At 43.4% G+C, this 22,563-nt stretch overlaps 1 protein-coding gene across 5 annotated transcripts in view; it reads right to left on the reverse strand.

Annotated features, from left to right (window-relative positions):
- The window catches only part of FUZ (fuzzy planar cell polarity protein), a 111,829-nt gene that overhangs the window by 61,819 nt on the left and 27,447 nt on the right, over positions 1–22,563 (reverse strand). For 4 of the 5 annotated variants that reach the window (XM_072110307.1, XM_072110306.1, XM_072110308.1 and 1 more), the window contains exons 2-5: positions 7,633–7,754; positions 6,793–6,877; positions 5,485–5,553; positions 477–581 (exon numbers count right to left, since the gene is read on the reverse strand). In XM_072110307.1, the coding sequence (XP_071966408.1) occupies positions 477–581; positions 5,485–5,553; positions 6,793–6,877; positions 7,633–7,754 (381 nt within the window). Of the gene's footprint in view, positions 1–476; positions 582–5,484; positions 5,554–6,792; positions 6,878–7,632; positions 7,755–12,361; positions 12,470–22,563 lie in introns of those variants that run through there. The other variant, XM_072110309.1, reaches the window with a different exon arrangement.

Below are 22,563 nucleotides of genomic sequence, written 5' to 3' on the forward strand. Positions count from 1 at the left end.
ACCTGAACAGGGAAGCGACACATGTGGGAAATTGGGTGCACGACCTAAGTGAATCGAGGCACAATGCATTCCGGTCGGACATTACGGATCGGGGAACGAGCCAAGGACTGGTAAGTAAATGTGCCTCAATGAATCCTAGTAGTCCTAATAGTATTTTGATGAAATCTATTTGCGAGACGGTGGTCCTAGCCACATCTCAGGAAAAAGGGTTGCATCTCTATTATTGACATAAGCCCCACAATCCTTGATCTTTCAGTGCAAGTTTGAGGTACAAAATGGCATATTCATTGTGAAAATGCCCATCATGCAAAGAGATTTCAACGGCATGTCACCATGGGTCACTCCAAAAGGTAGATTGTGCGTACACTGTAAAGGACATGAAAAAAGATGAAAAAGAAAAATGTTTGGGACCTGGCTTAATAAGTGTACAAAGATATGCTTAGTGCTAAAAACCTGCCTCTGATAAGGTTACTAACCTGCAGAATGGTTACATCATGTGTGATGATACAATCCACACATTGTGTTAGGTCTGCCATCTTCTCAGATTCTGTAAGGAACCCGTCAATTAACTTGTAGCAAGCCTAGGGGAAAAACAGAGAAAAGGGATTAGAAAACGCCTTCAGTTTTGCAAATCACCAGACAGAGATAAGCAAAATACAAGAAAAAGGGACATTCCCGATCCAAGACCAGAGTCACAACCAGGGGCGGACTGGGAATTTAAAGTGGCCCTGGAAAAAACTGTAAAAGTGGCCCAATTCTGTGGGTGGGGTCAAAACAAGTAGGCGTGGCCTTGTGATGTGGGTGGAGTTACTAAACTCCATAAAAACAGTTTATAGATGGCGTAAATCAACATGTACACTGCAGAAAAAGAGACTCATACTGCCTCCTTGTAAAGGAATAACACTTCTATTTTAAGAGCACACAACTTAATACTGCCATATATGTACACTAAAAACATACTACAATACCTTCTCTGATAAACAAGAATATAACTACTATAATACTGCCCCCCTCCCCATGTACAAGAATATAACTACTATAATACTTTCCCCTATGTACAAGAATACAAGAATATAACTACTATAATACTGCTCCCTATGTACAAGAATATAACTACTATAATACTGTCCCCCCATGTACAAGAATATAACTACTATAATACTGCCCCCTATGTACAAGAATATAACTACTATAATACTGCCCCCTATGTACAAGAATATAACTACTATAATACTGCCCCCTATGTACAAGAATATAACTACTATAATGCTGCCCCCTATGTACAAGAATATAACTACTATAATGCTGCCCTCTATGTACAAGAATATAACTACCATAATGCTGCCCCCTATGTACAAGAATATAACTACTATAATATTGCACCCTATGTACAGGAATATAACTACTATAATACTGCCCCCTATGTTCAGGAATATAACTACTATAATACTGCCCCCTATGTACAAGAATATAACTACTATAATACTGCCCCCTATGTACAAGAATATAACTACTATAATACTGCCCCCTATGTACAAGAATATAACTACTATAATACTGCCCCCTATGTACAGGAATATAACTACTATAATACTGCCCCCTATGTAAAGGAATATAACTACTATAATACTGCCCCCTATGTACAGGAATATAACTACTATAATACTGCCCCCTATGTACAAGAATATAACTACTATAATACTGCCCCCTATGTACAGGAATATAACTACTATAATATTGCACCCTATGTACAGGAATATAACTACTATAATACTGCCCCCTATGTACAAGAATATAACTACTATAATACTGCCCCCCTATATACAAGAATATAACTACTATAATACTGCCCCCCTATATACAAGAATATAACTGCTATAATACTGCCCCCCTATATACAAGAATATAACTGATATAATACTGCCCTTATGTACAGGAATATAGCTTCTATTACTAGTAGCCAGCCACCCCAGTATATAGCCCACCCCTGCCACAGTATAAGGTCAGCCAGCCCCCCCCCGCCCCGGTGTATATAGCCAGGCAGCCCCCCCCCGCCCCGGTGTATATAGCCAGGCAGCCGCCCCCGCCCCGGTGTATATAGCCAGGCAGCCCCCGCCCCGGTGTATATAGCCAGGCAGCCCCCGCCCCGGTGTATATAGCCAGGCAGCCCCCGCCCCGGTGTATATAGCCAGGCAGCCCCCGCCCCGGTGTATATAGCCAGGCAGCCCCCGCCCCGGTGTATATAGCCAGGCAGCCCCCGCCCCAGTGTATATAGCCAGGCAGCCCCCGCCCCAGTGTATATAGCCAGGCAGCCCCAGCCCCAGTGTATATAGCCAGGCAGCCCCAGCCCCAGTGTATATAGCCAGGCAGCCCCAGCCCCAGTGAATATAGCCAGGCAGCCCCAGCCCCAGTGAATATAGCCAGGCAGCCCCAGCCCCAGTGTATATAGCCAGGCAGCCCCAGCCCCAGTGTATATAGCCAGGCAGCCCCAGCCCCAGTGTATATAGCAAGACAGCCAGTCGGTCACTCCTGTACACAGCAGCCCCCCAGGAATACAGCAGCCCCCCAGGAATACAGCAGCCCCCCAGGAATACAGCAGCCCCCCAGGAATACAGCAGCCCCCCAGGAATACAGCAGCCCCCCAGGAATACAGCAGCCCCCCAGGAATACAGCCAACCCAGCCCAGTACATAAAAATAAAAACACATGAAACTCACCTTTCCGACGCCCTGCCCCTACTTGATCCAATCCGGCCGCAGTGACAGCTCCGTGCGCGCCGGCGTCGCACAGACCATGACGTCGGAGCGGTCACCCTGGCCGGACTGTATCAAGTAGGGGCGCAGCGTCGGAAAGGTGAGTTTCATGTGTTTTTATTTTTGCACCGGCCCCACCAGTACAGGACCAGCCCCGGACCGGCCCTAAACCAATCGGCCCACCGGGTCTTATGGCCAGTCCGCCCCTGGTCACAACGGAGACCAAAAATGTCTTATAGACGTGTTCCAATAATTCTGCGCTTAAAATATTTTGTTACCACACATGTTTAAAATGAGAAAGCAGTAAGAAAAAGGTTATCTGCATTTACAATGTGCTTACACGGTGTAAACTTTATGTAAATGCAATGTTAACAGAAAGCAATCAGGCCAAGTCCCCCTAACCTGATCTGCCTCCTATTGAAATCAATCAGTGGCTTTCCAGAATCCTTAGTGTGAACATACACTAAGGGAGAAAGATGCTGTATAGATGGACATAATTATCCCATGCACCTTATCAGGACTTCTGTCAATTCCATATCTTTACACGCAGTTGGACTTTGGTTTCTTCTAGTTGTAATGAATATTTGGTATTTTCTGCTGTGTGAACAGCTATAAATGGCATGTCTGAACTCTGCCCCATCTTTTGTACTGCGTATTTTATAGTATAGTTGTATTTAAAGAATTGTATTTTAAGAAGGTGTCATACTGCTGTGCTTGGGTGCGGCCTTTTATAACAAACATCAGGTTGTAGACCCACAGTGTCCCCTAAGGCTTCCTTCAAATCTTGTTTTATCCTTCAGTTTTAGGTATATGCAAATAGGACCTGTATTTAACACAGAAGGATTGCATAGGCATATAGTGGCCTCTGTCTAACATAGCCTCTGTTAAACTGTTACTTTTACTTACAGCATCTGTATACTGACCACACAAAGGCCAAAAATGGCAAACATTTTATAGTAAAAATCTATGGACATAATTAAGTTGTAATTTCCTGGTATAAACACACTAACATGTTCAAAAGACGAAATCTAAACGTAAGATAATTTATTTGGCTCTAGCCTTATCCAAAGGCATAATCCAAATTTCACTACTGTCACCCTTTCGCCATGTACAGAGATGCTGACAATTTTGCATCAGGGACACAGATTGGCTACCACTTGGCTGAGTCTCAAGGTATCCGACAGCTGTCCCAGGCAGGTCTAAGTACCACAGTGCAAAGCACCAGGGGTCAGAGGGAGAACAAACAGTCCACTGAGAAACAAAAGCCAATGGAGCACAGCATGTCACATGTAAGACCTTCTTGACAGAACAGAATGGACAGGAATGGGGGGAGGTTGATGAACAACATTATTTACATAGAACAATATGCCATTTACTGTATCTGTATCTGATCTATGCAAAACATCTGATAACGAAACTGGTTCAGTTCAGGCACAAAGAAGATAAAACAGGTACAGCGGTAATGCTTTTCCTTGTAGAAAATTTAGAAATATGCAGTTTAACTGGTTTCTAAATATTCACATGCAGCCTGCCATGAAGAACTGTGCCTTTTAAACCTTTTTGCTAAACCACTTAAAGGGGTATTCCAGGAATAAGCATATTTCAAGTTCAAATGTGTCATTAAAACATAAGCAGATATGTTATTAGTTGTTATTTAAAATGTTGCTCCCCTTAGCAGAAAAATGCTGTGGACATACACTATAATGGAGAATTAAAATGCTATTGGCCCTTTAATGAGTTCTTTGACTTAGTCCCTATGGAGAAGACACAGGACAGAAGCTGGTCACATGTCCACATCACATGTCCTGCACATGCCTGGAAAGGTCATGTGATCACCACTATGTCTGGCTGTAGTCGGTTGGTTGCAGTGCATCCAGTACGGCCAGTGTTGTGGTGAGACATCATTTCAGTGAGGCTATGTGCAGTGATGGCAGTTACACACATCTTTACCATGGTAACAGAGCAGGACAGTCTGTTACATCATCACTGGGCGCAGAGCATAAGAGGGAGGAGCGGTTACCAAGAACTGGAGAATCATGGGAGTTGTAGTTGTAGATGGTGGCCATCTTGGAGATAACTCTGCTACTTTAGACAGCCCATAAAATTTTGTAAATCATAAAAGCAAACTATTTAGGCTCCATTTTGGGATGAATGCTTTTTGTTGTATTCCTTTATTTATAGCATTATGGGTTTTTGAATCAGAAGTTCATATTCCCAGAATACCCCTTTAAAGACAGGGCAACAATATGTTCTGCCATCAAGACCGAATAATTTTTTTTTATATAATAACAAAGCTTTATTGTCACTACATTTTTTTTGTATTTGCTATAAACAGGATAGTGGGATAATAATGTGATCAATGGTGGTCCCCATTCTAAGTAATGAATCGAGTGGCAGCTTGAGCATGCATCTGGCTCATTTACTATGGGCTTTTCAGTAATTTCCTGAGCAACTTTCAGCACTTCCATAAACAGTGAATACAGTGGCAAGACGCATGCTGGACCTGACCCACCTTTCAATAGAGAGAACAGGACCCCTATTATTGTGACCAGGTATTTATCCCCTATCCGGTTGTACAATTCCATAGATTACAAGTGATTCTTAAATTTACACAACTACTTGCCAAACGCTCATTAACACTGGAACCAATGTGAATATTGATAGGATATACCCAGAGTATCTTTACCGACACAACCCTTTTCATCAGGACATGGTAAACCTGTTACACTTACTCTCAGGTCTTTCTTCAAACGCTCCACGTTTTTTATATTGACAAGATCATCCAAGCCAATCACAAGAACCTACAAAAAAAAAAAAAAGTCACATTGACAGATATTATCTTAGGAAAATCCAAGAATTTCCACTCCCACGCTGTGTAAAGGTCTTCTATATTTTATGGTATAATTAATCCACTTTTACAAGCTCTTCTGAAGTTTTACAGCGGACTACAAATATTCTCTTTAGTTCAAATCAAGATGAATAGGTTCAAATGGTGGGGTGTAAAATGCATTCTGGTAAAGTAATTGTGCAAAGTGCAGCCAGTTTCTATAAGTGCTAGAACATTCAAGTGATATTTAATTGTACTGATTAAATATTGTACTATGACCTTCTACCTTTCATGCATGTGTTCCCTCTTAGCAGTAGTATTATGGATTCTCATGCTGCGCCAAAAATCACACAGCCAGGGTCTGTAATAAACTGAAATAGTGTACTTATAGGGGCTCTGTCATTAGATTTTACCCCATCAAATTAGAAGCCCCCTCATGTAGCATATGACATGTTCTTTCTAGAATTCCCTTTTTATGTGAAACCCCACCTGCTTACATATAAAATAAAATCTCCTCTAAAGTCATGGGAAAATGGTTGCCGGAATATAACTTTTTATGAAGAAGAAAACAGCATCAAACTTGGACCTCCAATGGGTCAAGTTACTGTGTACTGGCATATACTACTGACTAGTATAGTATATACTAGAATAACATTAGGCTGTATTTCCAGGAGGAACAAAGCACCGCAGAAAATATCCCCCACATTTTATTAAAAAAGATCTTCCACTAATAATACTCTCAGGAACCAGATGTTAGTGCAGTGTCTCTCCTTGGATCACGAGTCTCAAGTTTTAAAGGAAACCTACCACTTCGGATAGGGCTTATAAGCAGCACATGCCGTGCACCAGCTCGGGGTGAGCTGGTGCCGGCACTTATCTTCGTTATGTTTTTAAACAGTTTTAAAGCATTTTAACACTTTATTAATGTTTATATCCGACCTAGTGTTAAAACACTTTAAAACAGTTTAAAAACATAGCGAAGATAAGTTCCGGCACCAGCTCACCCTGAGCTGGTGCACAGCATGTGCTGCTTATAAGCCCTATCCGAAGTGGTAGGTTTCCTTTAAGACTAAAACACTTGAATACCAAATATGTTTTTCTTTTCTCTGTTTTCAAGATCCCTGCTTGATGTCAGTGAACGGAAATACATTCACCTTGTTGTCAACTAGTCGGTGTAGAGGCAGAACAGAGTTCTCATGTATTTCATACATACCATGGCATTGAAGACATTCTCCAGTAGTTTGTTCAATGATAAGTCGCTGGCTGTATTTTCACAGGACATCACAATTAAGTTTATGCTATGAAAGAATAAAATAAGGAATATTAAACTGATGCAATACTAGGTGTTCACAGTAAGACTTAATCTATTTATCTTTCATCCATTTTTTGAGGCTCTCAATTAACTGTGCCAAAAATTTACAAAAAAGGAGGAAGTGTATAGGCAAGGCGGTGTAGATTTCACCATCATATTTCATCACAGCTTTGAGAATATTGTTTGATAAGTTATCTGTTCCTAGATAATTCTGATGGTAACTGGTGAATTACTAATGGTTTGTACGTCAGAGCTGACAACTAATGAAACAGCTGCTAGGGATATTATGTGCTTAACATCTAGTGATTCATCAAGATTCACATTGATACTCAACAAATTCGTATTTTTAGAAGGTGCAACCAAACCTGGCTTGTAAATTTTCACGGTATGGTAAAAATACAACTGCCAGTGTAATATCCCTTATAACAGCAGTAAATTATAGAAATATAAGCTGCAAGTTACCAGAATAAAACTTAATTTGTTATCAGAGGTTATGTGACAGTTCCCTTATGTCTTGTTTAGCACGGTCTGGCTGGAGCAGCCTCCATGGTACACTGACTGGAACAGCGTGCGGGGTACTCTCCAACCAGCACTACCTAAGGTACACACCCCAGCTGATAAACTTCAACTATACAGTACTGAAAATAATCACAAAAAGAAATGGCAGGACACAGAGTAGATTCTATGTTTACAGGATTAGCGATGCTATATGTATGCACAATGCCTCTATAAGCCGCTTACCTATCATGGAAGGTCCTCCACACAACCCTGCTGTTCTCTGTGCGAGTTGATGTTAAAAGCACATCCTGGTTATTGGCAAACATGTGCACGCCATTCAGCGAACCGATGACCGAAAACGTCAGCTAAAGGAAAAACATGGACCAACATATTAAATGGATACACATGTGACCTTCACAACTAAATGAGATACTAAAAAAGACATTTATCGTCCTGTGAGACCAACCTGCACCTACTGTGCTTTCTGTGCGAAGTGTCTCTTTATGTTCCCATTAATAAAGTTTATTGTTGATTTAAAAAACAAAAACAAAGAGAAGAGAAGAGAGAGACTTATCATTAGGCAGGCTCCTTGGGACATTTCTTTTTTTATCAATTCTGTTTTTATTAAAATTTTTAACACAGTTTGACATAGCAAAGCATCCATTTTAGCTGTACAATACAGAATTCGCGGCACTAATTGCTCTATTTATACAATTCAATAAAATAAAATAAAATGAATAAATACTATTTGGACCAACAGAGTTTAGTTTTTAACTCGATAAATAGGCATTGTTGGCTTACTCTATCCGGTCACCTCTCAGAGGCTTCTTCCGCCAACCCATAGGCTGGGGCTCTCCTAAATTGTGTCGCTTTAGTAGATATAATTATAGTAGAGTGTGTGCAATGGATACTTGTAGAGGTCTAAACAATTATCACAATGCATGACTTCGCCCCTGGTGAGAGGCTTAAGAATTGCACAGTTTACGAGTAACAAAACAAATGATAACAGAAACAACATAATACAACAAAATGCCAATGTACGCTTGGAAGAGGCAATGGTGTTTTGTTGGGGAGGGAGGGAGAGAGGGGGGGTAGGAAAAACAAGGATAGACAGGGGTGCTACAGGTTTCTGGATCTAGCTAGAAATGATATTTTGAGTTGTATCGAATCGCGGCTAGGTGTAATTAGAATTCACTTAGATAAAAGTCCCTACCTAAGACTGTACAGATCTTAATATAACAGTTTACTTTCTGTAATCGAGCCATGGGCGCCAGGTTTTTACAAATGATTCGTGTGTGTGGGAGGCCCAACTTGAGAGTTCTTCCATGCGGCATATCTGTGTTACCTTTTCCTCCCACATGGCAATGGAAGGTGCACTTGTTTGCTGCCAGTGGAGCGGTATTAGGGCCTTTGCTGCTGCTATAAGATGTGTGCTAAGGGAACTCCCAGACAGCCTATCCCCATCCGGCGCCATCCCCAGACAAATCAGAGGTAGAGACAATTTTACGTCTGTCATACCTAAAGAGTGAATTTTACTCTGAACTTCTAGCCAAAAGGTCTTGATCAGAGAGCACGTCCACCAAACATGCGTATAAGAACCCAGCTCCCACACCTCCAGCACTTGCCATTCGGGTGAAGCCCCCAGTTGTATAGTGCTTCTGGGGTTTTATACCAACGTGCTAGTAGCTTGTAGTGGTTCTCTTGTAATCTAACACACCTAGAGAATCCGTAAGAGTGTTTGAGTACCCAAGTCTTTTGTTTGTCAGAGAGGGTGAGATCCAGCTCTTTCTCCCATGCTGAGATATACAAAGGATAATTCGGTGCTTTTTTCTTTAAGAGAAGGTCGTGGAAAAACGAGACCTTAGTAACTTTTGGTGTATCTAAAGTTAGGGCCACTTCCACCGGGGTTGGTTCTCTAATACTCCCATATTTTTTCCTGAAAACTTTACATGCTGATCTTAGCTGTAGTTTCGCCAACGCTAAACTTCCCTTCCCCTGTAGTCTATTCATCAGATCCTCATCTGTTATTGAGTCAGCAGAGTCTAAGAGTTCTTTTAATGTGAGGTCCCCGAATCCCGTCCACCATGATGGAACGTCCGCCCAGTTCTTGGAGACTATCAGTGGAAGAAGATTAGCTGGCATCAAGGGTGAGGGGAAGGGTGAAATATCAAACTTTTTATTTACAGTGTGCCACATCTGGAGAATATGTCTCGTCGACTTATCTAAACTGTCTAGATTTTGACCCCACGGTGGAGGTATCCAGGCCCCCCCTAGTATCAAGGCCTTCTCCTTGTATCCCAGTGCCGGGTGGAAAGTGTCTTGCTGGATCGAGGATCGCAGAGCTATGCCTCTTGATGCCTGAGCTGCCCAATAGTAGTGTCTCACGTCCGGCAAGCCTAACCCCCCATTCCATTTTTTCCTCATTAACAGTGTATGAGCCAGTCTGGGACGTTTGCCACGGCATAAAAATGTTGAGAATAATTTCCTAACTTCTTCGAAGAATTTACCAGGCACAGTAATAGGAAGCATCAGTAGAGGGTATAAGATTTTAGGCAGTATGTATGCTTTCAACACATTCTTCCTACCCATCCATGAAATGTTTGGGAGGTTATAATCTGTCAGTAGTTGTTTTATCTTAGATATCAATGGTTGGAAATTTAATTTATACAAGGCGCCCATGTCACTGGATAGTTTCACCCCTAAATAGGTAACGGCACTTTTCTGCCACATAAAGGGTGTAGTTGGTTTGATTTTTTGAGCCTGCGACTCAGGTACAGAGATGTTTAATATTTCCGATTTCCCCATATTAACTTTAAAATTCGCTAGATGGTTAAAGTAGTCAAAGTGGCCACATAATATCGGTAATGCCTCTGCCGGATTCGTGACTAAAAATATTAGATCGTCCGCGAAGGCCGCTAGCTGACAAGAGGTGGGCCCCCACTTAATCCCTTGAATGCGCTGGTCTTGTCTCACAAATTGGATAAGTGCCTCTAGGCACAGAATGAACAAGGAAGGGGACAGGGGGCAACCCTGCCTCGTTCCATTCTTAATAGAGAAAGGTGACGAAAGCACCCCGTTTACCCTTATTCGCGCAGACGGTTCGCTATATAGTGAAAAAATTGCCTCTACGAAACTGGGGGGGAAGCTAAACTTCAGAAGTGTTTCTCTCATAAACACCCAGTCGACTCTGTCGAAAGCCTTCTCGGCATCAGTGCCGAGAAGGATGAGGGGTGATTTGCGAGCTTTGGCAAGATGTATTGCTTTTAATAATCTTGCCACATTGTCCTTCCCCTCTCTCCCTTTAACAAACCCTGCTTGATCCGCCGAGATGAGTCGGGGTAACAGCGGCATCAATCTGTGTGCTAACAGTTTGGCCCAAATTTTTAAGTCAATGTTAAGCAGCGAAATGGGTCGATAACTCCCTGGCTGCTCCGGGTCTTTACCTGCTTTATGCAAAATGGTGATGTGGGCTGCTAGCATTGAGGGGGGTGCTTTATGACCCTGGAGGAGGGCATTACATACATTGGCTAGATGCGGTAATAATAGTGTTTTTAGCTTTTTGTAATAAAGAATAGTGAATCCATCTGGGCCAGGACTTTTCCCACTGGGGACTTTGTTGATAATTTTTTCCAGTTCCTCCTCTGTGACCGGTCTTGTTAAGGAGTCCCAGTCTGGCTCAGACAGCTGTGGTAATTGAACGTTACTTAAGAACCCCTGAATGTCCGCTAACCTATCTTTTTTGGCTTGGTCAGTCTCCTGCTTCCTCAGGTCGTATAGGTCTGCGTAAAAGCTGTGAAAGACTTCGGCAATATCTTCTGTTTTTTGCACTTTAGCCCCAAGTGGTGTCTGAATAGTGGATATATAGGTACGTGCTTGAGCTTTTTCCAGTAGGGAAGACATGGTTCTACTACACTTGTCCCCATGAGCGTAAAATCTATGTTTTGCCTTAAGGTATATTTTAGCAACTTTGATATTAAGTGCATCCTTCAGTTGGTCCCTTGCTTTGCGAAGGTCTTCCTCCACTTGCAAGGCCCTAGAGCGTTTTTGTAAGCGCTCCAGCTCCGATATTTTTTTGAGCAGACCCTCAGTCAATGCATTCCTCTTTTTCTTCACTCTAGCACCCATTTCCATAAGGTAACCTCTGGCTAATACTTTCTGTCCTTCCCACAAAGCTATCGGATCTAATCCGGAGTTGGTGTTGTCGGCAAAAGAGTCAGCCATCTTATTTTGGAGCTCACGCACTAGAGCTTCATCACCCAGTAAGGTTTCATTCAAGCGCCACGTCCACTCTTTTACCGGTAAGTGCGGCATCAAAAGAGTCATTGAGAGAGGTGCGTGATCCGAAATAGTGCTAGGACCTATCTCCGCCGACAAAATTTGCCTTATTCGGTCTGATTGTACAAAAAAATAGTCCAGTCTCTGCCATGTTTTGTGTGGAATGGAATGAAAAGTATATGCTCTATCCCCCGGGTGTAAGACCCGCCATGCGTCTATTAGTGATAAATCCCCCAGTGCGTTCTTCAAGCTCCTTAGCGCTCTGAAGGAGCACGCTGAGTGTCCAGTGGATGAATCCTCTAATGGGTTCACTGCCACGTTCAAGTCACCTCCTAGCACCAATACGCCCTCTGTGAACATTTTTATCTTTTCTAAGGTGTTACAAATCCAGGAGCATTGACCTTTGTTAGGGGCATATGCTGATACTAGCGTGTATATAACACCCCTATAACTCCCTTCACTAAGATTAACCTTCCTTCTGCATCTCTATACACATCTTTTAATACAAATGGAATATCTTTGTGTAGTCCAATTGAGACCCCTCTGGAAGCTGCGGAGGGAGAACTACTATGAAACCATTGGTTATACTGTGAGAGTGGTAACTTAGGTATCTTATTTTCCTTAAAGTGGGTCTCTTGAAGAAAGACCACTTCAGTTTTTAGGCTTCGCAACAGGAGAAAGAGCTGGGATCTCTTACCAGGAGAGTTCAACCCCTTTAGGTTCCAAGATGTAATGGTTATAGTTGCCATCTTTTTCTAAACTCACGGCTAGGGAGTGCTTCTTTGGAGGGCTCGATCCAGGACTCCATACTAAAGCTAGCCACCTGGGGTAAGGAAAGAGCTAGGAAAGTGGGGGATGGGAGAGGTGGGAGAGGGAAGGTGATAATAGGAACATATGAATATTCAACCAAACAATGTGGAACATGCACTAGTACAATAGGTATAACAAATGCCAACACACTAAGGGAAGAGCTAATGCCACAAGAAGAGAAAGACAAGTGTGTAAAGGCTAAAAATCCAGTAAACTTTATTAAATTCACAAACAATAACTAAAGTGTCCTATATGCAAGATTAAAAACATTTAAAAAGTGTGCAAATACACATCCATATACAGCTAGGTGGGTCAAAGCCTGATAACCAGGACCCACCTACGGCCACAGATCACAAGAAGGTATGTGAATGCAAATTCCTCACAACAAATGAAAAAGAGGCCCTGACCACCATGCCTATACTCTGTCCAAAGAGAATATACTATACAGTTCAGGTACTCACAAGACCAAAGTCCCTGTTAGTGATGTCGCTGGCCAAAGGTCAATTGCCAATGCAGAGGAAAGCTGGGAACAATGGTAGTCCCATAGAATTAAGGCAGGGATGGTCACACAGGTATGGAGCAGAGCAGAGCCCAAAAAATGGTCAAATAGTTGTGTATGGGTCCCAAGTGGGAGGAGGAAATGCCAAGTCACAGAACTGTGGCCGAAGGCACCCCACGCGTTCCGTCGCCTGATTGCGACTTCCTCAGGGGTAAGTGACCCCTGAGGAAGTCGCAATCAGGCGACGGAACGCGTGGGGTGCCTTCGGCCACAGTTCTGTGACTTGGCATTTCCTCCTCCCACTTGGGACCCATACACAACTATTTGACCATTTTTTGGGCTCTCCTCTGCTCCATACCTGTGTGACCATCCCTGCCTTAATTCTATGGGACTACCATTGTTCCCAGCTTTCCTCTGCATTGGCAATTGACCTTTGGCCAGCGACATCACTAACAGGGACTTTGGTCTTGTGAGTACCTGAACTGTATAGTATATTCTCTTTGGACAGAGTATAGGCATGGTGGTCAGGGCCTCTTTTTCATTTGTTGTGAGGAATTTGCATTCACATACCTTCTTGTGATCTGTGGCCGTAGGTGGGTCCTGGTTATCAGGCTTTGACCCACCTAGCTGTATATGGATGTGTATTTGCACACTTTTTAAATGTTTTTAATCTTGCATATAGGACACTTTAGTTATTGTTTGTGAATTTAATAAAGTTTACTGGATTTTTAGCCTTTACACACTTGTCTTTCTCTTCTTGTGGCAGGAACATATGAATAAACATAGGTGATAAAGTACACGACATTGATAACATAAGTAGAAACAATAAACAGAAAAACCAGTGTGGTGTGGTTCATAGTGCTAACGCGCCGTGACCCCCACTTTTGGAGGGTGCACAGCGTAGTCATCGCCAGTGCGCCTGTGTGCGCTGGGGGTACTACTTCTAAAAAAGAAGGTGCGCCGAATTTGTTCGGGCGGAGACTCTATATGAAGTAGCTTCTTAAGTGCTAAGATCTGGGTTTATTATGATTATTTTTCCCTTTTAGCAGGTATGTAACTATAGATAAGAAGTGATCTAACTAATGTGGGCTATGCAAGCAGAACTTGCTGAAGCCGCCAATGCAGAATTGCCAACTGCGGGCCCATGTTCGAACTTCTAAACAGTAAACCAAAGATAAAAACTATGTGGCCCATCAGCCACTTTAACACTCGAATACACTATCAAATATGAATTATCAAGGATACACCGTGATAGAACACAATATAAGCAGAGGGAGAGTCCCTTATTCTTTATGGGATCAGGTGTTCTCCCTCCTGGCCCCTCTCTTCTTCTCTCTGGCCGGTTTCGGTGGTGCCACCACTTGCCATGGCGTGCACGATGTTAGAGATGGGAGGTCAATTTCATCTGCTGCTGGGAGCCACGAGGGGATAACGATGGGATCTATATCCAAGATCTTCCAAGCCATCTCTAAGTCTCTTGGGTGTCTGATCACAATGTGCCTGCTTCCTTTGGTAAATTGAAGACCAAAAGGGAAAAAGCCATTTGTATTGCATGTTCAGCTCCCTGAGCTTAGTGAGTAGCGGCCTGAGTAGACGGCGTTTTGCCAAAGTGGAAGAAACTAAGTCCTGGTACAAGGCAATCTTGGCCCCTTCATATTGTAGGTCGCCATTTTCTCTAGCTTTACTTAGGATTGCCACTGTATCCACATAGCTTAATAGCCCACACACTATGTCTCTAGGTGGGTCTGATGGCGCTGGCTTAGGCCTGAGAGCCCTATGGACTCTCTCTATTGTTACCTTCTCGGCGCGATCTGCGCCCAGTAGAGTGGAGAAGATCTGCTTCATGATGCGCGGCAGCGCGTCCGAGGCCCAGCTTTCAGGTAGGCCTTTCAGCCGAATATTTTTTCGCCGGCTCCGATTCTCTTGATCTTCCAGCAATAGAAGGGTATGGTTCAGTTGGTTATCTTTGGCATGCATTTTTGCTCTCACCGCTTCTGCAAAGTTTACCAGCTCTTCCTGACCGGACTCGAGTGCCTCCACTCTGTGCCCCACATGGCGTACTTCTGTTTTAATCTCCGTAAGTTCTTTCATCACCGGAACTAGTGCTGCTGTGATGGTTTTGTGCAGAACCTCTTTTGAGAATTCTAGCAAGGACGGCCCGGCAGTTTCAGGTTCTGATGTTGCATCAGAGTGTTCCGATGCTTCTGACTCTGGTGAGTGATTCGGCGCCATCTTGGGCCTCGTGGCGGCGGGGGACTCCAGACCACTTTTTTCCTTTCCTGCTTTATGCCCACTTGATATCGGCAAACCGGAGTGTCCTCGGTTGTTTCCTGGACAGCTTCCTCCGTATTTCACCATCATCCAGCCGTTATTACCCAGATAGCTGAGAGTCTCCTTTGTTAGGCGCACGGAGCTCCTGATCTAAGCTGCCATCTTGTGCAGCGGTCAGCTCCGCCCCCCTCCTTGGGACATTTCTATGACTGCCTTTGGAGCTCTGCTCAGTGGCTTTGGCTAAGAAGTTGGTCAGCAGTGTCTGCAACCTTTTTTTTTTTTTTTTTAATTAAAATTGCAGCACATATGCCAGGAGGGAAAGTTACTTTGTGACTTTTTCTGCAATTTAAAAAAAATAAAAATCGCAAGTCACAAATCTGGTTATTCATGGAGTTGCATTAGCCATGCTTCTATGTTTAAGTCACTATTTTTCAATGGAGTGAAAAGGCAATTGTGATTTTCTAGCACTAAAAAGTAGCAAAAAATGTAATTTTTTCCCAACGTTTTGATGGCCAAAAACAGTATATGAATAAGAGATAGATAGAGATAGATAGGTAGATATATATAGTTCAATATCTAAATATGTCAAGAAAGTAAGACTTTAGGCAATAATAGTGGATGTGTCCCATAACATGTACAATCTAATACAACATTCCCATAAACTCTAATCTAATCTTGATGACAGAATCAAACTCCATCTAGGACATTTAAGAGTTTTCTAGTTTTACTGTTCCCTAGAGCGCTCTATATGAAAGTAAAGGAACGCATTTATCCATTCTTAAACAATGGTTAACACTTCAGGAGACTTTCAGCACTATTGAAATGATAAAAGATAAGGGGAGAATTTATCAAGCCCTTGATGTTAAAAGAAAAGAAAACTACCCTTAAACTAAAGTAAAATTAAACTACAGATACTCACCTATAGTCCTCTTAAAGGGAACCCGTCACCAGGAGACCCACTTTTAGCACTCCCCCAGTCCACACAGAGCATAGTACATACACTGCCATATTGTTTTTGTATTAAAAAAATTGGGTTTTACAGAAAAAAAGATATGTTATATTGTACCTTTCAATACCATGTGCTATGCGACTAGGCACTCGTCACCTGGGAGTGGCTGGAAAGGAGCAGTTTCCCCCCTACCCTTGGGAAACTGCTCCTCCCAGTGTCCTTTTCAAATATATGAATAACTCCCATCACTTGTCTTAGCGATACCCCTTGCTCCTCTACAGCCAATCCCGAGTGGTACATGATATTGCCGATATGCAAAATAGTGTATTAAATAAGAGTTTAAATAGCGATGTGTGTGTGTATCACAATGTTTTTGAGATCATATATCTAGTCAGAATAGAGTCAACCCCTTTTAAATGGCGAGACAAAATCCCGATATAGGTGGACCCCTATAATCATATCGATAACAGGGATTCCATAAGGGCATCCCAAAAAGCTGTAATCTGTAAAAAGCATAATAATGCAAATGGCCACCCATATTAACTTTGACCAAAACATGATATAAAGCTGATATGTGAACCATATTGTAATATCAGTCGCATAAAAGAAGAGTAGATAACGAAAGTTAACACGTGATGCCTTAAAAATAGTGAGCGGTGGAGATGGTGTAGTTAACCATATACTGGCTCCAAAACTCCATTCCATCAGAAAAGATAAAGAACAATATAAGTTAATGGTAAAAAAATATAATTTGTACACCATCACTAATACCTTTACAATGAGGACAATGAGTGACAGAAGGTTTGGACACAAATGTCACAATTCCCCCAACCTCATATGCCACTACACAACTGATGACTGACCTGCTCTGTTACCATAGTAATGATGTGTGTAACTGCCATCACTGCACATTTCCTCACTGGGATGACGTCTCACCACAACACTGGCCGCACTAAATGTGCTGCAACCAACTGACTACAGCCAAATATAGTGATGTTGTGACCTGTCCAGGCAGGTGCAGGACATGTGATGTGGACATGTGGCCAGCGGCCATCTTCTGTCCTGTGTCTCCTCCACTGGGACAAAGTCACAGGACTGACTAAAGGGCCAGTAGCATTTTAATTATTTATAATAGTGTATGTCCACAGCAACATTTGTTATAACTAATTACATATTAGTTTATATTTTAATAGGAATTATGCTTATTCCTGGATTGCCTATTTAATAACGATATGGGTATTTTATTCCTGAGCTTTAAAGCAGATCTTAATATTGCCATAACACTTCTGCATTTAATTCTTTAATTCTTTTCTCTAATGAGGAAAAGCAAACAATGATGAATGTTATACTGTACTGACAATAAAATCCAGGAATGAACTTTCCACTTGATGTGAATATGAACCAGGAAAACTTGGAAGGCGGCAGGAATGTTAAATAAATGGCAACTAAATCATCTCCACTCAGGCTCTGACAAGTACCTGCCCTGGGTAACCTAAATACACGAGTAACACACAGGGCTCTGTGTTACTTCCATTTCATATGAATATAAAGAGAACCTCTACTCGGTAAATTCCATGTAAAGATCCCCTCTACAAAATTGAATGTGCTCCATATATTATATTATGAAGCCTGAGGGTCATTTGCATGTAAAGGAAAACTGGTTTTCAAACCAGAAAAAAAATAACACAATGGAGGATAAATAAAACATGAATTGCAAATACCTCATACCTCCAACTATTCTAGATTCAGCAGGACAATCCAAGAAGTCTGTCCCAGACCAACTGCATCCTCAGGACACTTCCCGCTCCATAATTCTACCTCAGTCACTATGAAATCAGGTAGTGGGAAAGCATCATTGTGCCTGGGAGCATCAGAGTCACTGAGAGCAAACACGCAGATGTGGCGAAGCCACCGGTGGCAGTTAAAAGTTGATGGCACGTGGGCGCAATCATCTTTGTTTCGATCATCGCTCCTCATGACGTCTTCAGGGCTGTTTAATTCCAGATGATCTATTACAATGTGCGATTTGCACATTGTAATAGAGGATGTGGAAAATCCCCATATACTGCCATACAGTATATGATAGGATCAATCAGACAAGCTACGGTTAAAGTACCCTAGGGGGTGGGGCTGAAAAATAACTAAAGAAATATATTAAAAAAGTGAAAAAAATTAATAAAACCTGTCACAAACCCCACTCACCGGAGTTCACACACATTGATACCTACTCTATGGAGTCCCAGAAATTAGCCCTTAAGCTCCGGCCACTTTCACAAAATGGCATCCCAACGCTAAATTTACTCCACGCAATCTCTGCACCCAGTCAATCCACTGTCATCACCCATGAGTTACTTACGCAAAGAAGACCGTAGGCACCTCAACCACACAGACAATGCACCCTGATGATTACACAGCACATGCACTCACTATATTAAAATGATAAATTCACATAGAACATGCAATCGCTTACTACATGGACTATGCTAAAAATGACCTCTGGTATCGTAATTCCCTTTGGAGACTCAGATTCTTTAAGGCTACAAGAAGAGACTTATTAAAAAAACTCTTTAATATACGTACAAAATAAATACAGCACACTGCATTGTTAAAAAACAATACACATACGATATTTACAAACAGGGAAAAAAGGAAACAAAAAACTCTTGCTATAGGAGGAAATTCTTTGGCCCGAGGACAAGGCATAGACAGCGATCCAGTTTTCTAGTGTGATAGAATCCTCAGAACTGAACCAAAGCCATGTGGCTGCTTTACCAATTAAAACCCAGGGGAATTTTGACCCCCACCCCTGGCTGTGATGTCATTATGAGGGGGAGTTTTTCTATCCCCCTCCCATCAAGTACTTTCTGGGTCTGGGGTTTTGTTAAAACCCCATAACTTTTGATTGGAAGATGGCCACAATTTTGCCATTGCTTCCAATCAACCAGGTACCTTATTCCCATTAACCCCATACCAAACTCGGGGTGTCCAAGCCTAATATCAGGGGTGTTCTGCTATTGGCTGACTTCCCCCTGGAGCTAACATTCCAATTCTCGCTCCAGTAGTGTATCTAGACCCCATAACTGTCCTGTGTAACTGGGGACCCATAATTATGAATTATGTCCCATTTATGGACAGGGAAAAAGTTTTGGAGGGAAAAAAACCACAGTCTGCTGCTTCTTTCATCCCCCTTCCTGAACCACACACTCGCCTAAGGTGTCAATTCCACCACTTAGGAAAACCATGTTCCTCTGATCAAACAGAGACTCCCTGGGGTGTTAGAGACACACTTCCCAGTGCCTCTTCCAGGCTGGTTGTAAAAAGAAATGTGCCCCTTCAGCCATTTGCTCTGGCCAAATGGAGCCTCAGGACAGGACATGATTGAAACAACACAAAGAAAGACAAGAAATAAAATAGAAAAAAAAACCCAAAAAACTGTAAAGTACCGTATATACTCGTGTATAAGCCAAGTTCTTCAGCACAAAAAATGTGCTGAAAAACGCCCCCTCCACTTATACACGAGTATTAACCCACTTAAAGAATAAAAAATTACCCACTTATAAATAAAAAAATCAAACTTATATACTTGTATACTGCTCCCCGATGACAGCGCGGCTTCCCGATGTCGGCGCGTCCCGTCTTCTTTCTTCTCCGCGGCTCCTCTTCTTTCTTCTGTCATGGACGCGACCATGTTTTCTTCCTGGCCGACGCATATATGTGCATATATGTGCGTCATAGTATGTGCCTGCTGGAAGAAAACATGGCCGCGTCCATAACAGAAGAAAGAAGAGGAGCCACGGAGAAGAAAGAAGACGGGACGCGCCCACATCGGAAAGCCGCGCTGACATCGGGGAGCCGCGCCAACATCGGATGGTGAGTATATAAGTTATTTTTAAGTGCTGGGGGCTAGCAGGCTGTATACCCCATGGGGGCTGGCAGGCTGGCTGTATACCCCATGGGGGCTGGCAGGCTGGCTGTATACCCCATGGGGGCTGGCAGGCTGGCTGTATACCCCATGGGGGCTGGCAGGCTGGCTGTATACCCCATGGGGGCTGGCAGGCTGGCTGTATACCCCATGGGGGCTGGCAGGCTGGCTGTATACCCCATGGGGGCTGGCAGGCTGGCTGTATACCCCATGGGGGCTGGCAGGCTGGCTGTATACCCCATGGGGGCTGGCAGGCTGGCTGTATACCCCATGGGGGCTGGCAGGCTGGCTGTATACCCCATGGGGGCTGGCAGGCTGGCTGTATACCCCATGGGGGCTGGCAGGCTGGCTGTATACCCCATGGGGGCTGGCAGGCTGGCTGTATACCTCATGGGGGCTGGCAGGCTGGCTGTATACCTCATGGGGGCTGGCAGGCTGGCTGTATACCCCATGGGGGCTGGCAGGCTGGCTGTATACCCCATGGGGGCTGGCAGGCTGGCTGTATACCCCATGGGGGCTGGCAGGCTGGCTGTATACCCCATGGGGGCTGGCAGGCTGGCTGTATACCCCATGGGGGCTGGCAGGCTGGCTGTATACCCCATGGGGGCTGGCAGGCTGTATACCCCATGGGGGCTGGCAGGCTGTATACCCCATGGGGGCTGGCAGGCTGTATACCCCATGGGGGCTGGCAGGCTGTATACCACATGGGGGCTGGCAGGCTGTATACCACATGGGGGCTGGCAGGCTCCAGTGTTTGTAGCATGTGGATCCAGTATGCCTCTCGTTTCTTAAGCAACTGGATCCTATTGCCACCTCGCCTTGGAGGTGGTACAGGTTCAATCACCTAGAATTTAAGTTGTGCCAGATTATGGTGCATGGCATGAAAATGTGCCGGTAGGGGTAGTAGTAGATTTTTATTCCGTATGGTGGACTTGTGCTGTCCAATCCGTTCCTTAACGCCCGAAGTCCGCAGGGGCATTTGATTAGATAAACAGCAAAGTTAGTACGGCATGTGAAGTAGTCCTTTATGAGAAAACTTTTCCCAGTGTGAGGGTGAAAAAAGCCCTCACCCTTCTGGACATTTGAGCATTGCATGCAGTCAAGGCATGGAAAGGTGCCTTTACGGGGAGATCTTAAGAATTGTTGTCTCGGTACCCTCGAGCTTAAGCCAATGTCTGCTTTAATCAGTCTACCCCTAAGGTTTTGGGGACAACGTCTGCATGGAAGTAGGGGGGCCCTAAATTCGTCAATTTGTGGAAAGGCTTTGGTAAGTATGTGCCAATGGCCTCTGAGGATGTTAAGTATCTTATTGGATGTGGGGTGAAAGGTGTGTACAAATGGAATACATTTCATTTTAGGTTGTTTATTCCTGTTCTGTAACCCTGCCATTTCATCAAATCTTTTAGTACGTATGTTGGGATCTGACACCAGTCATCTAATTCTAGTGAACTGTGACTTGGGAATAGAGTTAAGTGTGGCTGAAGGGCAACAGCTAGTGAAGTGCAACAAACTGTTGCGATCCGTGGTTTTGCGGAAAATGTCAGTTTGAAGAGAACCCTCCTGGTTCTTAGAGACCATGGTGTCTAGGAAACTGATCTCAGTTTGGCTGTATTGAAGAGTGAATTTAAGTTCAGGAAATATGGAATTGATGTGTTGATGAAATGAGAGTAGGGACTCCAACGTCCCCCCCCCATATGCAGAAGATGTCATCAATGTAACGTTTCCAAACAATGGAGTGTTGTATGAACAGTCGATTGGTGTATATATACTGGGTTTCAAATGCATCCATGTAGCAATTTGCATATGGGGGGGGGCCATATTGGAGCCCATAGCCGTTCCTGGCATTGCACGAAAAACTGATCTTGAAAAATAAAGTAGTTTTCTCCCAAGACTAGATGTAAGTATGTCCAGATAGAAGGCTTTTTGTGTGGGTTCAAAGTTATATTTGTCGAGTAGGTCTGCTACCGCCTGTATACCCATATCATTCTGTATAGAGGTATACAGGCTTTCTATGTCCCAGCTCACCAGGAGGCAGTCTTGTGTTATGTTCCTCAGGGAGCCGGTGAGCTCCAGAAATGCGGACGTGTCCAGTAAGAATGAGTGTGTTTCTTTGATAAGTGGGGTAAGAACTTTCTCTAATATAATTGATAGTGGGGACAGAATAGAATCTGTAGAGGCCACAATGGGCCTGCCCGGTGGTTTGTCGAGTGTCTTATGTATCTTAGGCAGTGTATAGAACACCGGGGTAACTGGATGGGGTTAGAAAGAAATCTGGCAGTGTGGTCATCAATTGTTCCTCATTGTAAGTAGTGTCTCAGGATAGATTGTATTTTGTCTCTGATCCTAAAGACTGGGTCCCCAGGGATCCTAGTGTACACCTCAGTATCGTTCAGCTGTCTTAGGGCTTCATTTATATAGTCGTGTCTGTCCATAATGACTAATGCTCCC

The sequence above is a fragment of the Engystomops pustulosus genome, chromosome 6 (assembly GCF_040894005.1).
Source record: "Engystomops pustulosus chromosome 6, aEngPut4.maternal, whole genome shotgun sequence".
Lineage (NCBI taxonomy): Eukaryota > Metazoa > Chordata > Amphibia > Anura > Leptodactylidae > Engystomops > Engystomops pustulosus.